We start from the raw sequence: 18,360 nt of genomic DNA, 5'->3' as shown, positions 1-18,360 counted from the left end.
ACGTTGTATAATATAAGCGTTGGATCGCATTGGCATAACTGCTAGGATATGTTTGCACATATCCTTTTAAGCGGTTTTGTCAGATTTGTATAAAGATTATCGTACATCAATGAGTGCATTCACCTAAGGCCTGCTGGGATTGAAGCAACGCTTGTCTCATCTACGAATGTTACTTCTTTCTTTACTGTTAAATTTTTTTGTTTTGTGTTTAGTTTTGTTATGGCGCAGCAGGTATTGGCATATTTCTCTATCCATCGCTACGATGTTTGTGCGGCTTGGCTGCTGTGGCTTATTTTGTGGTCTTGTGTTGTGATGACTTAAAAGGAAATGCATGTCTGATGTGTTGCTGCCTGCCTGTCTGTCGTTGTGGATCTGTTCTCTGAGTATGCATTGCTTCCGCTTGTGTGCTTTTCTGGGTGACTTCATAGCGGACTAGGTTGGCTGCTGTACTGCCTGTCTATTCGCGCCACCTGCTGCGTCTTATGAGCTTGTGGGTGGTTATATTTTTGCTTGGTTCATGTGGGATAACGGTTTATGATATCTGCAATTGAAAATACGTTCGCATTGCCGTTGAAATTGACATGAACCATTTAACCAGCGATTTTGATGCAACACTTTTGCAACTCGTCGCCGTCGTCTTTATCACTTTTTTACCATATTCTTATTGCATGTCGTTTAGATGCATCATAAATTTCGTCGTCATGTGAATTGTCTTCTTACTCTGCGCCATTGGAGTTGCTTTGCAACTACTTTGGGAATTCGAACGTCAGTTTGGCCATTCCGTCAAATTGAATTTCCCTCCATTTCTAATGAAAATTCACTTGGCATTTGAATAAGAATTGCGATTGTCTAATGTTGCTGACAGCTGAATGACAGCCAAATGACAAGAACTTGTTAAAAACACAAATGAGGGAAATAAATACCATGAATAAAGAGGGAGTTAACTAAACTTATATAATTTTATGTTTTCGTTGCTTCTCCTAAATGTGAGATCTTGTCTCCGATTAAGGCCTTTGCCAGGTTCGTTTTCCGTACAAAAAACCCACGCCTATGTTGGTCTGGTGAATTCCAGTACGGAACATCTATGGTGATATCTGTATGTAGTCTGTGTAGGAATCGTAAGCTCACCCGGAAGCAATTTTACTCGTAAGCGAATTTTTTTGTATGATCCCAGGTAATGGTGTATACATAAAACAGTAGATCTATTAGCTTTAGTTGCCTCCGTATGCAAAAAGGCCACACAGCTTTCCGTAGTACACTGCATTGAAAGCACGTGACATAAATGTGTAAAGTAAAGGGCGTTATACTCCGTAGATTGTTTTGTTACTACGTGAAAGGAGTTAATATGATCAGATGTGATATGAGTCATAGTAAAAAGGTTTTCAAAGCTCTACTGACTGCGTTTAACATTTCAGTGCAAAGACTGAGGTCGCCTTATGTTCTGTGTAGCCATCTGATAAGTTTTGAAAATTTTTCTTGTTATATGCAATTATTTAAATAAAAAAATTCGATTGAGACGCTTTTTTGGATGATTTTTATTCATTCAAATTTAATTGTTTAAAAAATTGATTTACCTATTTTTCGGTATTAATAGGGATTGCTAGTAGTTTGAGTACATAGTAGTATTTGTTTATTTTGGTAGGCTTATTGGAAGAAATATTTTTGAAATTTTTTTAATAAGTTTGTAAAGTTTACCATGCGTCTTAAGGGGGTGGTAGGGTTTAGCGCTAAAAAAAACACTTCTTTTTGAATTTTTTACAGAAATATGGCTTAAGATACTTTAATAAAATCAGTTGCATGTTATTGTCCATCTTTTCAATAAGTTTTTAAAAAATATTAATAATAAAGTATTGACAAATAAGCCCATGACAGAGTTTTTTTGGAGATATGTTTTTCGAGAGGTGCTCTGCGGTGCCAATCGGCATTCGTCGTAGAATCATCTGAAACTAAAAAAGTCGAATTTTTCAGTTAAAGTATGACGTAATGCTCCCCCCTACATTAATAAAAATTTTTTTTTTTCATTTTTGTAGTTTTGGTGGCAAAAAAACGTAAAACGAGCATTTTTGGCGAAAAATTTCGCCATATTTGTAAGTGAAAAACAACCTTAAAAAAAAAAAAATAAAAAAAACAGGGGGAGGTATTTTTGATTTAGAAAACGTGTGCCAAATTTGAAAAGAATCGGTTGAATAGTTTCGGAGTTGTGATTGGCACCGACTTTTAAGAAGTCGTTTCGGGAAAAACGCGTTTGAAAAAATGACTCTGAAAAATTATCGATGCTCCGCAGTCGAGGTAGAGTGCCTACAAAGGCTATAACTTTGAGAGTTCTGGTCCGATCCACTTAAAATTTTGACACAACATTCTTGAAATGATTTACTATAAGATGAGTGAAGAAAAATAATTTCGATTTTGTGACCCTATCCCCCCCTTAAAAAAAATGTTGTCGCGGACCTACCTCCAGGAATAGCGAGAAGAAGTAGGCATCTTGGTCTGTTACGGCCATTTCCATCCTAGGTTTATTGAGGGAACTGTGTCTTGACGAGGTATTGTGAAAAGCAGTTGACTAATTTTATTCCATTTTATTTTAATAAATACACCGATGACAATTAGTCTTCACTTGAAAGATTTTCTAAAGTAAAATTTTCCGTATCAGCTGTACTTGTGGAAAAAAACAGTTCCTAAGAAGAAATATTAATTTTAATTCTGCTTTTTATTTGCTCGACAATACTACGTAAATGCTCGTTTCTATAAAAAATGTCTGATAAAATTTAGCGAGGTTCTATTTGTATCAAATAGCTAGCATTGATTTCCGCTAAATTTTAGTGCTTCGTTCCGGCGGTCCTGGAAGAATTCCTTGCCATTTCAGTTTTCAGTTTTTCAGCGTTTTTCATTTCCTTTTTCTCATTTCTCTGTTGTAACAATCTTATCATTACCGCAGACACATGAAAACTTCATCAACAAAAGTAGTTTTTTATGGCTTGTCTGCTCTTCAGCGCCAACTTTACGATACTCCTAGTAAATGCAAACACTCAAATTGCTAAATATTCAGCAGTAAGAAACGAGAAAAACATTTTTTTGTTGATCGTTCATCAGCCAGACTGCAGTAGTCACACTCATTGGTGTAAATTTTACAACCAAGCTGCGTTACTTGAGAAAAATTGACTGCCATTAACTCGTGTTTGTTGTTCTTTTTGTATTATGTAACTTTTGTTGTTATTTTAAATCTTTCTTTTCGCTTAAATATAGATAAAATAATTTTTTTTACGTTTCTAGTAGAGCAGCATTGATGTTCTACAATTTTTCAAGCCACCAAACTCTTTTTACTGCTGCAGTGCAACCAGCAGCAGAACTCATTTTGGACACCAGCTGGAACTTTATTAAAGTTAAATTTAAAGTTATTGGCGGTGTTGCTGTTCATATCCGTCACTCTCGTGTAATCTCTTCGGACTGGCTACAATTGTTGCTCTTGTCGTTGGTGGTCGTTTACCTCGTTCCTCATCCCGCTTACTTTCTATTCCTTTACTATCCCTGAATCATGTTTTTTTTCGTTTTTGCTATTACGTTTAATGCTCGACAATTAGTTCATTCACCAAGTTCTGGTTGCATCTTCGCAACTCCATTTCACATCAAGCCGGTCTGACTTTATCACATTTAACGCCTGCATCAGCGTAACAGTCTAATTGGACGCGTTGTAGTTTTCTCCAAAGGTTTTAATTGTTTTGTGTTTTACAGCATGAAAATGTGTAAAGTTTCGCAAACAACATCTCCAGCAGCCGGCGCTTCATTGCTCTTAGCTGGTGGTAGAGAGAAAAGTGATTTTCTACTTTCAATTTACTTTGCGCTTAAAGCTAGTAATTTTTGTTGTTCCATACATCGATTTAGTGTTTATAGCTACTAATTTTTTCAATGTAACCAATTTGCCTTTTCTTGGATTGTAAGTTTTTTTTTAATAATTATGAGTTATTGTACTTGTACTTACCGAACTAAAGGCTTCAACGAGTTTTGGAACATTGGTTCTCAAAGGTTGTTTGAAATATCTCTTTGAGTAAAGTGTTAGTAATATGACGGATCCCGTAGAACCAATGCTACAGTTAATTCTCAGTTCTACAGGCAAATTATTCGCCATGTTTTGATTACGTCCATCAATGCTAACTGTCTAAATGTTAGCGATTCTAGCAAAATACGGTACCGAATTCTATGTAACTCGCGAAGCCCGAAATTTATTGGGACGAAGTTTTGTGGGGGCCGGCCAAGTCGTGCACGATTGCCGAGCGAGGTTGGTTATGCTGAAAAAGGGGTACTATCGGATGGTCTTCATAAAAGTTGATAGCTAAGGCCAAAAAAGAAAAAAATTGGCAATCTAGCGATACTGGACCTATGCTCCCAGTGATCGGCGAGATAGCAATTAATCATCATCACTATCACTGTTGGCATAGAGTTTGACTCCGTACAGTAACACAGGAAGCAAATGAGATCTCGCGATTAGCAGTCTAGCGGGTGCTGATGTTAAGTATTGTGTTGATCAAAAATTAAATAAGGCATTTTTCCTTTCTCTTGTTACCTATAATATTTTTATTATTTTATTATCAATCGTATCTCCTACTAAAACACCCCCATTTTTTTAATTTACCACAGCTAAAAACTTTGCATTAATTCAATTACATAATTAAAGAGAAATTATTTGAGCGATGATGATTGTTATTGCACAGAAGTTGTTTCCTTTCCTACTCTACGCTTTAGCCGTCATTTTCGGTTTCCGGTCCTGGGCTTCTCACCCTTCTCTGGCAGGAAATAGCACAAGAACAGGGCTGTCAAATTTCATTTTGAAATTAATTATAACATTTAACGCTACATATTTTCGTTGCCTTTGTGAAAAACTGGAGTCGTTGTTGCTGATATTGTTGTCCGGATTTCAATTAAACACATCTCCGGCGCACGAAATAAGGCAACGTGGAGTCGTTTGCGAGCGTGTTGGCTGTCGGACCTAGTTGCGAGTTATTTATTTAATTTGGGTGGCTGAGTGCAGAATAGAATGGCCTGCCTCTCTCACAGACATTTCTTCTTGGTTTTGGTGCAAGGTCCATTCTGCTTAAATTGAGTTAATTAACGTTAACATTACTGCAGGTGCTGCAAATAGCTTTGCTTTTCTACTTTCACGTCTGCATTAAAGCGAAATTAATGCAAGCATAAAAACGGAGTACCGATAATAAGAGGACTGGACTGACTGAATGCAATGAGCAAAACAAAATTAAACTTAAATACTGTAGAAACGGATAGGAGCTGATATGAGAACTAATACAATCATCGTGACGAATTATTTTTATTTTTTAAATTGAAAGCTTGCCATTAGTTGCTGGAGAGGGTGTTTTCCTTCAAATTGATTTAGCACAAATATATACATATGTATATGTATATATACATTCATACATAGTCATATTTATATAGAAAATCCAAGAGCGCTATTTTTCAATTCTATAAATGGACTTAAATGTGCAATCAATCAGTCACCCAGTAATTTATTGAATTTATGCATTTTCCTTGTGAATTAATTCTCATTCGTTTGTTTTTATTCTTCACTTAATAAACTTTTCTTCTTTAGCATTTTGCTCTCTAAAACAGTTTGTGCAAATATTGGTATAAATTTTGCCAAAGAAAATAACTAAAGTTGAAATGTTTGCCTTCAATTAACTCTTGAGTTGTAGACGAAATGAAGTAAAAAGAAATTAAGAATAAAAAATCCAACGACATGATTCTTTTCATCGATTTTAACTACAGTGCAGGGAATTATGAGTAGAATCCATTTTGTGTATTCAAATTTATGCGTTCAACGGGAAAAGTAACGAATTATTTTTTTCTTGCATGCTTCTTCAAAAAAAGTACTCCATTAAGGGGTTAGGGGTAGTCAGAGGCCCGAAAAAATGATGATTTTCACGAATTTTTTTTTGCTACTTAATTAATTTATTTAACAAAAATAAAAACATACCATAAAAACATTATGTTTTAACTTGACTTCACCAAAATTTCAAAAAAAAAAATTAATAATTGCAAAAGTTATCGCTGTTTGTGTGAAGCCCGTTTCTCCAGAAGTCCCTTGCGGTGAACATCACAAGTCCTTGCAGATTCATCTAAAACCAATCGGACAAGAAAAATTAGTTTTATTTATAGATAATCTTGTGCCTGATCGAAGCTTTTTTTTTTTCAAAATGAACAAAATGGCGGCCTCAGAAAATTTTTTCCAGATTTTAGAGAAAAAAACCAACAGTTAATTGTTAAAAAAAAATCGAAATTTTTGAAAAAAAAAAAATCCTTCGATCAGGCACAAGTTTTTTATATTTTTCAAAAGCTGTATAAATTTTATTGAAATCTACGTACCGGTTTTTAAGTTACAGTGTTCACCAGTTTGAAAAACATAGTTTTGAGAAAAACGCATTTAAAGTTTTGCTATCGGCTCCGGAGCGGCCGAGCGCCCTTTGTTAATTGTTGAATAACTTGAAAAGTATTTGTCGGATTCACTTCAAATTTTTACACAATATTTTTAAAACATTATACTTTAAGAAAATGCAAAAAAAAAATCAATTTTTTGAAAATTCTGACTACCCCTAACCCCTTAAGAAATTTAGGAGTTTAAGCTTAGCCCGTTTAGACCCGTTGTTAAAGCACTTGTAAAAGTTTTACAACTAAATTTTTCTTTTTAATAAGTCTATGCCCTTTATAGTTTTCAAGGAGTTTCTTAAAACACAAAATTTCACTTTTTTCAATGCACAAAAAGTAAAGAAAGCACTTACTTGCAAAATTGAAATGTGATATTATTTTTGCAATATTTTAGCTTGAAAGCAGCATTTAAAATAGTTTTAGAATATCTCAACAAAAAATATCTCATGCTAGTAAATGTCTCATTTTAACGAACTACAAGATGACATAAGAACGACATCAATTGTGAAGCAGGTATATTTTAATTATCGAAAAATGTATGATGCCAATAAATGGACTAAAACGCGCCATTGACTATTAAGGGTGACATTTTTTGACGTTATTAAACGAATATATAACCAATTTAATCAATGTGCGCAATTAATGCATCAGGATCTTAAAGAGTTAGAGGAAATTTTCAATTTGGTAAAGAATGGAATGTAGGACTACTTACAAACTCTGTGCCACAAACAACGCCATTTAATTGTATATTAATTTGTGGCAGAATTTTTTATACTACACGATATTAAACATAATATTGAAGATGTCCTATTTATTTATGGTCAGAATAAAACGAAAATTGCTAAACAAATTAGAAAAGTTTGGAGCTGCTTAAGTATTTCGAAGTAATTTAAAACAGTGAAATAAGTGTACGCAAATGCAGAGTTTTTTCCATTTATCTTTAGTAGAAATATTTTATGATAAACTTGAATTGTTGCTTTAAAAATTGTTTTTTTTTTAGATAAGACATACCTATAAAATTATTCTTATTAATTTTCTGAAAAAATACAATATTCGAATGTTACAACTGTTGCATTTGGATTTCGTGAAGTGTGTAAAAAGTATTGGGTATAAATTAGTAGCAGTCCAATACTACCTAGTAGATCAATGAGAAAAAAGTGCATCCTAACAATTTCTGCAAGGTTACATTTGTGCGGTTGATATAGAATTAAGGTGTGGCAAGCGGTGGTAAGCGACTAGGTCTCGCTCTACCAAACTCGATAATTTAAAAATGTAAAAACGTTCAAAGATGGGAAAATTGTTTTTAAGGAAGTTTTGGGACTAAAGACTAGTTGATTTAAAATTTTGTTTAATGTTTTTTTCTTTTGAAATTTTAAATGAACTATATACTTATGCCAAAAGCCACATATACGGAGTTTCGGGCTGCAGCTAGTGTAACTTACTTTTTTTTTTTAATTCTACAATCTATCCTCTGAATTAGAAAGCACCTGTCATCATACCATATCCCCTGCAAATGTTATAACTCCGCAGGTTGTTGTTGTTGTAGCAGCATAAACATTCCCCATACTTACCATTTATACGGGGAATGCTGCTGGAGTGACAGTCCTTGGACGGACATAAGTCAGGGTCGTTTCGGTTAGAAAATATGTAAAATACCTATAATAAAAAAATATCCGTACATATACAGGGTTCGACACTCGAAGTGTAATCAACTTCAGACCGCTCGCGCAGCTAATGCACGGGCATAAACTGTCTGTTAGTTGGCTAAATGACAGTCCAGAGTATTGTTTACAAGCGCACGGAAACATTTTGCCGAGAATAAACGCGCAAAAAGAAAATTAGTAATGGATCTCAAACGGAATAGTGCGATTGCATTATATTTGCCTCGAAAATGACAACCAGCGATGGTTCAGGAGCTCGAGCCCCTTAAAGTAAATAAAGTTTTTGTTTATCGCACCATTACTCGTTACAATTATACTGGTAGTATCGCAAAACGTCATGGAGGTGGTCATCAAAAGACTGCAACGTGAAATGGTTCAAAAAGTGAAGAAGCGACTTGAGCGAAATCCCCGACGAAGTGCCAATCAAATGGCGAAAGAACTGAAAATATCTGACCGTAACATCCGTCGCATACTGAAAAATGATGTCAAAGTCAAGCCTTACAAGATCCAAAAGGCACGCCACACACCAAACTATCAACAAGTTCTACGTGAGAACCATTCAAATGAGAAGCCATCAACAAGTCCTACTTGAAGGAGATGCTTCGCTTGGCCGAAAGCAGTCAATTTCCGAACATTGTGTTTTTTGACGAGAAAATTTTTCAAATCGAGCAACTCGTAAACACCCAAAACGATAGGGTTTATTTGACCGACCGTTCATAGGAGAATTTGACAATTTGAGTCATTGATTGGTCACCAGGAGGCAGCACCCGCCACAGATAATGATTTGGGCCGTGAAATAATATCGGGAAAGTATTCTGGAGGTTGCTTTGAAGCCGTGGGGAGGCAAACATTTCGGCGGCAGACCATGAACGTTTCAACAGGACTCGACACTGTCTCACAAAGCTCGGGTGAACCAAGAATGGATAAAAAAACAACGTTCTGAACTACATTTCGTCCACATAATGGCTCTCAAATTCAACAGACGCGAATCCGAGGGATTATTCTCTGGAGCATTTTGGAGAACAAGGTCCGAACTAAAAGATTCACCAGGCTCAAGGCGCTGAAAAAAAGCATTGTCCGCGAGTGGGCCAAAATACCTGCAAGTAACATTCGGGCAGCTTGCGATTCGTTTCTGACCGACTCAAGGCCATAGTCAAGGCAAAAGATGGTCATATCGAGCAAAAGCAAATTGATTCTTAATTTTGTATTATTTTCACACATTTTTTAGTTTGAAATTTTCCAAATCTGTACTTTGGACCGTGTCACTTAATGAGTAATAGTGAGTTATACCAATATTTTGAGATATAACCATGCTTGCTAGTGGTGAATCGTGCTCGATAACTTTCTTGTTGCTTTCAAATGCAAATTTTCGGTCACACGAGCAGAGTAGTGGGGGATCGAAGTTATGCGTCTTTGCTTGGTCATCGCTAAACTGTTGCTGGTTTCACATACAAGTTTTTCACTTAGCGAGCAGAGAAGTGGTGAATCGATGACAGCTAATATTTAGTCTTAGTCTTAAGCTTCGCTAATACTCTATGAAAGCAGCAACAGTTTAGTGATGCTCAAGTACTATAATATATAATTTCAAATACTAATGCAAACCCATTTCATATCTCATTTAAATATTCTTGTACATCTCGCTTTTTACCCTTCCCCTCATAAATCAGGTCTTTCCTTTTCTTAAATTTGCTTAATCTGACTTTCTTAACTCAGTTCGGCACCAGTTTATCTGCAGACACACAAAGTTCCTTTGCCAAGTCATCACCTTTTGTTGGTGTCTGGTTCCTTAGACAGCTCCACACGTACAAATGCAGTTAGCCAAATGGTGTAATTGCAATTTTCCCCTTGGCTGACAGTTATGATGTGCACGTCGATGTACAGCTAAATCTGCTGTTAAATTTGTTGCATGCCACATAACCAACCGGCTGGCAATATTTGGCCCACAAGTTAGTTTATATTACATACCATATATATGCATGTATATGTGTTTTACCTGCAACCATACTGCCTCGGGATGCGCGGTCGTATGAGTAACATTTTCATAAAATGGAATTGTTTCGGAATTGCATAAATTTACATGGCGTGTGAATTTCAAGAGTCACTATCGTTGTTGCAGACGTGCAGTTCACATAAAATGATTTGGATGAGCTGATATTCAGATGTGATGCTATGCGTTTGCATGTAGACGTTACGGGAGAGAAATGGGCGCATATGCTTTCAAATATTTTGAATCGTTTCTTTTTCTGATTACGTATACGTTGTGAGCAGTCTTCGCGGTGAACGCCACGACTTATTTAAAGTGTAGATCACTTGAACTGTCCAAGGCTGATATGGATTTACAATTTCACTATGATCCGTAATATGAATTGTTTAAATGTATTAAAATTTATTTAATGTTGCCCGAACCGAGTGTATGGTAACCTAACCTTCACTTCTTCCAAAAGGTCAGTGCATTCGCTAGCAATTACAATTACCTGGACATTCAAAGGAGTGCATCGTTTTACCAGATTCAGTCCATTGCTATTTTTCGCAATCTTTGCTAAGCAGCTATAAGTTGGTGATCATAATGAGTTTATCTTTTGACGGCGCAGTTCCAACAAACAAACAAAAAAACTGTAGAAAGGAAGCGGCGCACGACATGAGTGCTGATACGTGTGACTTTCTTTTGCCTGTTCCAGCAGCATTGCAACCAATGCACGTTCGAAATCCAAGTAAATAAATCCTTGATTTATGCTCATATCCTTTGGCCAGAGAAGTGCTCGTTTGTATTTCCTTATCCAAGCCAGGCAAAGCAAGCCGAACACAACGACAAATAAGTGGAGAGGGTATCACAGGTTGTAGAGGAGTTGTCTGTAAAACACTCACTTTTGTTATTGCTGCCTAGTTTTATTCATTTCGTTGCGTTTTCGTGATGACCGCAAATAATCAAATGAAAAGAAACGACCTCAAGCCACAGCGGCGACTATAAACGTAACTGCTTCCATTTTCGTACTCCCTGGCAGTTTTGCACTGTTGGTTGGTTGGTTATCTGTGCACTTGAAACTATTTCAATGGCCGCATTGCCAATGCACTGAATTGCACTTCTGGCGCGCTCTCAGACGATTGTAACTATCCATTTGTCTGTCTGCTATTGAATCCTTTCGGTTCGCCGCTCACCGCCTGTTTATACGCTCAAATGCGTGCTATTGCATGAAGTGCAATGAAATGATGACGATGATTTACCGTTATGTGATTTCATTCAAGGATTTACTGTGAAAATCAAACACGGCCACTCACCGCAAGCACTGCATTCGAGATTACATACATAAATACATACATACACACATACATACATGGCTTATTTGATATATCGCATTGCATACACTTGTGCATGTATATGTACAATTTTTGAACGTGAATGGAAATTTTAAACGAAAACTGGCAATCATATTATTGTATCGAAATTTTACTTAGAATTCACAATTATTTTTATAATATTGTATTATGCTAACAGATATGATAAGCACTTTCAATTCGCCGATGTAGGAACTCTGTTTCCTGCATAGACAGGACCTTGAAGCTACCAAAATTCAAACTAAAATTTTCTCTTTGTCGTAAGCCAGTTAAATAACTATTTTTAAATTAATCTAATCATCTAAAATGGAAGTTTTTTTAAAGGTGGGATTTATAGAACGTCCCTCGTAAGTGCCATTTTCGGACTGTTGACTACTTGATACATAACCTTGAATACTGCATTGTGTTTACTTGTTTTTGTTTTCTTTGTTATTTTCCAACGACTGTTGATATTTCTGTGTCTGCTTCTGCTACTACGATATCGTTGTATTTATACGAGTTGTCGTTTCCCCCCCTCAGATTAGCTTGCTGTTGTGATTTTCCCATTTGACACTGGATCTTTCATGGGCAATAGTACTCCAAGTATAATTCAGTATGTGGTATTTTATATATATGTATCTTATTTTCCACAGTCTGCATGATGTTCCAAGTATTATTTCTGCATTCGTTGGCATTCTTATCTCCTTTGAAATCGGTCTGCTCAGTCTGTTGCCTTTCGTCTGCTGCTCGTCTTGTCACAATATGCACTTCTGCGTTCAATATTGGCGAACGCATGTTCATAAATTTTGGCAACAGTTAAGTTTGTTGCAGCAATGGCATCACCACCCCTTCTTTGAGATATGTACGTATGCTGCCACCCGGAAAAGTCCTTGGCTAAAGGACACATCAAGTTCATAGAAAGTCGTTGTATTGTTTTGTGTTGTTTGCTTGTTTCATTCCTGTAGTCTCCCGTTTTTGTTTTATTTTATGGGGCCAGCTTAGCAACGGTTAATGCCATAAATACTACAATGCATCCGCGGCATGCCGGCATGTCGGCATCCCGGCATTCTGAGGACGAGCTGTGAGCATCCTGATGCGTTGTAGCCATAGAAGCTCTTCTCCCTTGAACTTCATTCTGTCAGTACGTCCTCTGGAAAATATTTTGTGCATTGACCCCCAAAAGCCGGCGCTTGCATTGCAGGCGATAGCAGTAATAGTGCTTTTTCTGTGGTTGTTGTTGGTTGTTTCCGTTAGTATGTGTGTCTACAGATGTGGTAAAAGTTTTCCGCTTAAAAATGCTTGAATGTGAAAATAACTTTGTAAATGAAAAATCCGAATATGAATGAGTGACTAAATGGGCAAGTGACAGAAAAACGGAAAGGTTGTTCAGGCATTGACATTAGCGTGGCGCGAGGAAATAGCTACCGCTAAGTTCGTTTGTTTACATTTACTCATAATGGTGGAATGAATATTGAGTACTTGCTGTAATAATTTTTCACGAATGGCTTTGAGATGTGACAATACCTCACGACGGATTGAGTTGCATAATTTCATAATAAATAATGTGTTAATGATAAAGATGATGCTGATATATAAAATATACAGTAGCGGACACTGAAATCCGGGCACTTGTGGAGCGGCCAATTACCGTTGAATTCTGACGAATATATTAGGGCTTGAAATTTTGTTTGCGCCACTTAGTTTATATATCTTCTTTTTGCCACTTTTGCCACTAAGATTTAATTTTACGTCGCAAAAACTATAGCCTTCGCGATATTTGTGGAAGTGGGAAGAGAAGGACTAAACTCACTCGATTTCTCGCTGTTTATAAGAATTGGGCATCATTTAGTTTTTTTACAAAGATCTTGGTATTCTTGGGATTTATTTATTTGATTATTTATTTATTCAGTGATTTCTAACAAAATTCAGAACAGACATTTAAGAGATTAAATCAAAACTAAAATACAAGAATTTTAGTGCATTCAAGATTTAAAAAGTGTAATAAAATTAAATTATCAACATAAGAAACCATTAAATTGCTGAAAGAATATACGAGTATATCTTGTATATAAAATGATATGCATAATCTTAAATTATAACAAATTAATAATGATAAAACTAAAATAACAAACATTTTCAAAGTATTAGTTGTATTTGTTACATGCTAAGTATTGTTTGAATTGCATTTGAAATACCTGTGTGGTCCCAGGAAGGTCCAAATCTAAAAATGTTGTTATAAAATCGGACATCGTTCTAATGAGTGGTGCATTAGCAATATATATTGTCCTACTACACGTGCTGACGTGATAAATCTTAAAACGACCAAATTTTCTGCATGGAATATTAGACTGTACTCTTTCTAGAATAGTCGGGCAGTTGCTTTTTCTGTTAACGAGATGGGGAAAGAACTAATCAATCGGCAGCGAGATTCGTATGATTTCGGGTCTGAGAAATTGAAACCTCTCCACTTCTTGAAACCTCTCCACTCGATTTATATGAACTACATGAGAGGATAAGGTCTCAAAATAAAAGCAGCGTAATGTAATTTGGACCGAACAAACGCAGATATCTTAAAGGTAGATGGGCCAGGGAAGTGCGAAGAGTGACGTCTTACAAAAGCCAGCATAGGAAATGAATTGGAAACGGCATAGTTTAAGTGCGTGATAAAATTGAGCCTTAAATCAAAGAAAATCCTTGAATCTTTAATAACATCAGGTGAATTTAACGCATGTGCACAGAACTCTTTATCAAAAACTATACAGACTAAACCATGCTTTCATACTGGCGAACCAAATTGTCATTATTATAACCAGTTGTCAATTTGAATGTCGTCTGTAAGCCGTACCAATAACAGCTTTAGCTACTATAGTTAAAGTGAGATAGAGACAATTTTAATAAGTTAAAAATATATTTCGTATTCTGACTGTCCGAGCTGAGATCGCAGTTTTTAGACAAAATTTAATAAACCTGAGTTCATTAAACACTTGATTGTGTCAGAACAATAATGTTGATGGGCTAACTAAATGATAATTTTTTGCTACGACTTATTTATCCCCTGTGCACGGCATATTCGTCGCGCGAAATTAATTCGTAATGAATGCAAACAAAATTTCTGCTGCGTATTTCGATTCAAACGTACGAATTTGTTTTGTCTTTCACAAGGCAATGCAATGTCTCAAGGAATGCGGGATCCTGGTATTTGCGGTAGGTGAGTGAAGATTGCTTTCGTTGAGGTGGTAAGCAACTGCGATCTTTTCATAGACTAAAATTACATAGAAGCTTCAAGTATTGCATGAGCAACTAATAAAAGGGTAACAGTTTAATGGTCACATATTAACTATCGAAATTGTGAGGCAGTTTTCAAGATTATACTGATGTTTATGTCTGCATTTGTTTCAATGCCCCTCATAAAGTTCAGCTTTTAGTTGCACGTATGAGATATTGCAACAGATTTTCAGAATATTCCTTAAAGTGAGTTATATGCGTCTTGTGTTTCATTAAATCATACTTTTAATAAAAAACAGATGTACCCAAAAATAAATTTAAATAAGGTAATGAAAAAAGCGCCTCTGAGGCAGCTTGCTTGTCTTAATTGCCCATTACAAAAGATTTCTAATAAATTTGTGTTTATTATTTCATGGTAAAAATGTTCAGGTATAATTTATTTTATTTAACATACCTCCTTATAATTTTAATAAAAAACAGATGTACCCAAAAATAAATTTAAATAAGGTAATGAAAAAAGCGCCTCTGAGGCAGCTTGCTTGTCTTAATTGCCCATTACAAAAGATTTCTAATAAATTTATGTTTATTATTTCATGGTAAAAATGTTCAGGTATAATTTATTTTATTTAACATACCTCCTTATAATTTAATTTCATGCGTAGCCTACAAAGTGTAGGGTGTGTTTTTCAACTGCATGAGAACAATCGATGTCGATAACTTTGGTTTGACAGCTGAGAATGGTAAACTGTGTTGACATTTCTGCTCAGCAAAGCTTGGCAAGTCATAATGAATCGTTAAACGCCAGAACAACGCATCCAAATTATAATTGTTTACTTTGAACAAAAAAATGTATAGGCCATGTAAAAGTTGCTTTTTGAATCGGCTATAAAAAACAAAATAATCTATATTTTTTTAAACTTTTTTTTTTTTGAAGATTGAACATTGTCATTTATGAATGAAAAATAATATCGTTCAAATGACTGCCACGACTGGCTTTACAGTAGGCCCTTCGATCAACCCAATTTTTAAGCACATTTTCGATTGTTTGGGCTCCAACTTCATGAATGGCAACTTCGATTTCGTGTTTTAAAGCATCAATCGTCTCTGGATGGTTCGCATAGCATTTGTCCTTAACGGCTCCCCACAAAAAAAAAGTGATATCGCAATTCAAAAACGGTAGCCAAAAGTTCGAGTGTAACTTTGGCAGTGTGACAAGTTGCACCGTCCTGTTGAAACCAAATGTCGTCCATGTCATCCTCTTCAATTTTTGGAAACAAAAACTCTTTGAGCATGCCATGGTAAAGCTCGCCATTTACTGTAACCGCGGAAGAAGAAGAAGACTCACCACTTTGGAAATAGGTTTTCAATATTTCCCAATTTTGTTCAAGCGTATAGCGTCCCCAACATGACGGCGCAACTTACTATACAGCGCGCTTAACAATCAAAGCAGCGGCAGACATATGCCGGAATATTTAAAAAATAAGTGCCATGAAATTATATACCAGATTATAAAAAAACTTGCATTCCAAGAATATTTCTGTTTTGTAATATCATATCGAGTTCACAGAAAAAACACCCCACGCAATAAGTTTTCAAATAATGTTTTTAACAGTGTGTGGTAAAAGTGTAGGGGTTATTCTACAGTCTCCCTTATTCATCCGTCTCGGATTTATTTGGAATCATTACAATTCTGCCATAAGATTTAACCTTTTTCTTATTACAACAATTTCATAAATTCGAGTGTATGTCCCTAATTGCTTGCCCAACTGTGGCCAACTGCGACAAATGCCAATTTTGCCTAAAATCTTTCACACAACCTGGTTTGGGGTGGGGACTTCTGAACTGGTCGCTTCACTATTAAGTCTTTGGTTTCTTAAAATATGACTTTCATTAATTTCTATTTTTTATTGCTGGTTTAGTGTTATTGTCTTCTCACCTGTCGCATCGCAATTCCAATTTAGTGTTCCAAAAGCTAGGCCAGGTAAACCATAGGAAATACCTGCAAGACAAAGCAGTTTTAATTACACAGAAAATAATTATCCTTTTTACTTAGGGGTTCGATGAACATTTTTTTTATTTCTATTGTAGGCAAAGAGGAACCGAACAATGTTTCTTTTACGTTAATATCTTGCCTCTGTTGCATCGGTTGTGGTTGCAGTTGTTGTTTGTGATGAGGTAATTCTCTTCTGTATGTGAATTGCGCAACCAAATGTCATAGCTTTAATGCTTTAATTGCTACATTAAACTGAAATTATTTGCAAAGGCTATGATACCTCAGGCAATGGCCCATATTGAAAGCAGCTGGTGGGAAATATAAATTGAAATATTTTCCTTAAGTTGCACTTTTCACAAAATTCTTGCCTCATTATGTTATATGTACCGCTAGTAGGTAGGCCATAAAATGTAATTATAGGAAAAGTTATGCATTCATATTTGTAACAAAGTTATTATGCATTTGCGTTTGATTGCTGCCCAGCCGTACTGCTAAATGGCTCTGATAAACCACAAAGTCTAGCTAATAAATGAGATTCGGATTTCTCCCACCACCGATGTTTATACACACATACATATACATTTGTATAACTGTGTGCCTTGCAAAGCTGCCTAAAGACTCTGGAAATTCGAGAGCAGTTAGTAGATTTTAAATACTGTCGTGCTGATCATTTCATAACAAAATACACCCTCTAAAAAAATACCTTCATGCAATAGAAACGACCAGAGTGTAAGAAATATTTTTTTATTAATCAATATATGTATTCATATTCTCCTTCCAAGTAATTAAACGAGGTATCCATGCCCTTTCTAGGAATTCTCTCTAGAATGGTGGCCTAGTGGCTCGAACAGCTTAAATCGATTCACGATATTTTCCTTTCGTAGTCAAATACAATTTTGGGAACAGATAATAGTGGCGGGGTGCCAAGAAAGATGAATACAGCAGATGGTGCAACGAAGTAATTTGCGTTCTTGCCAGAAATACCCTAACTACTGATGCTCCACATCATATTACAAAACTGAACAGCTGCCAATTTCATGAATTGAATTTACGATACGCAGATGTCTAAGAAATCCACAATTCCATTTCAATGATTTTTACATATGTACTATTTTTTATGTTTTTTATGGAATCAAGCAAATTTTTCTATTGTTCTCTGGGGATAATCCAACCTGATCTGTGATAGCCTGCAAGTATTGCTCTACTCGATCGAACTCCTTTTCTCCACTAGTATCTGCGTATCTAATGACCCTGTGTGTTCTTTTTATTTATAAAAATGCAGTATTTTATTGGCATAGAGGGTTTAAACTTGAGAACGCCGAGCAAAACCGCAACAAATCTCACTGAAGACTAAATTACAGACTGGTGGGTTACGTATACGCTCCGGGCCACCATAGCCCTTTAATATTCACGATATTTTATATGTTGTAAAATTCTCGCACTGCATGTGCATGTACATATATATAAAGATGTGTTACAAAAATAGTTTGAGTCTCACTTCCATTTTCTTTTTTCTTGTGTCTTTTTAGTGCTGAGCAAGGGCCAAGGTGAAACTTGCCGATATAGATTTCTGGGAAAATATGGCGGTTACTGTTGGATCGTGACACAAGCCACAATTGTTTATGATAAATTAAAACCACAGAGTGTTGTTTGCGTAAATTATGTCATAAGGTAAGTACGAAGATTCCCTCTTTATATTGTAAAATGTATCTTGTTTGTATGTTTCCCAATCATTCGGAT

The 18,360-nt window shown here is 35.8% G+C and overlaps 1 protein-coding gene across 2 annotated transcripts in view; it reads left to right on the top strand.

Moving 5' to 3' along the window:
• The window catches only part of LOC129243781 (protein similar), a 182,853-nt gene that overhangs the window by 65,764 nt on the left and 98,729 nt on the right, over positions 1 to 18,360 (top strand). For both annotated transcript variants that reach the window (XM_054881091.1, XM_054881083.1), the window contains exon 7: positions 18,150 to 18,291. In XM_054881091.1, the coding sequence (XP_054737066.1) occupies positions 18,150 to 18,291 (142 nt within the window). The remainder of the gene's footprint in view (positions 1 to 18,149; positions 18,292 to 18,360) is intronic.

Source organism: Anastrepha obliqua, chromosome 1 (assembly GCF_027943255.1).
Source record: "Anastrepha obliqua isolate idAnaObli1 chromosome 1, idAnaObli1_1.0, whole genome shotgun sequence".
In the NCBI taxonomy this organism is placed as follows: Eukaryota; Metazoa; Arthropoda; class Insecta; order Diptera; family Tephritidae; genus Anastrepha; species Anastrepha obliqua.
The sequence above is the reverse complement of the archived record's forward strand: the minus strand, read 5'-3'. Positions and strand labels throughout refer to the sequence as shown.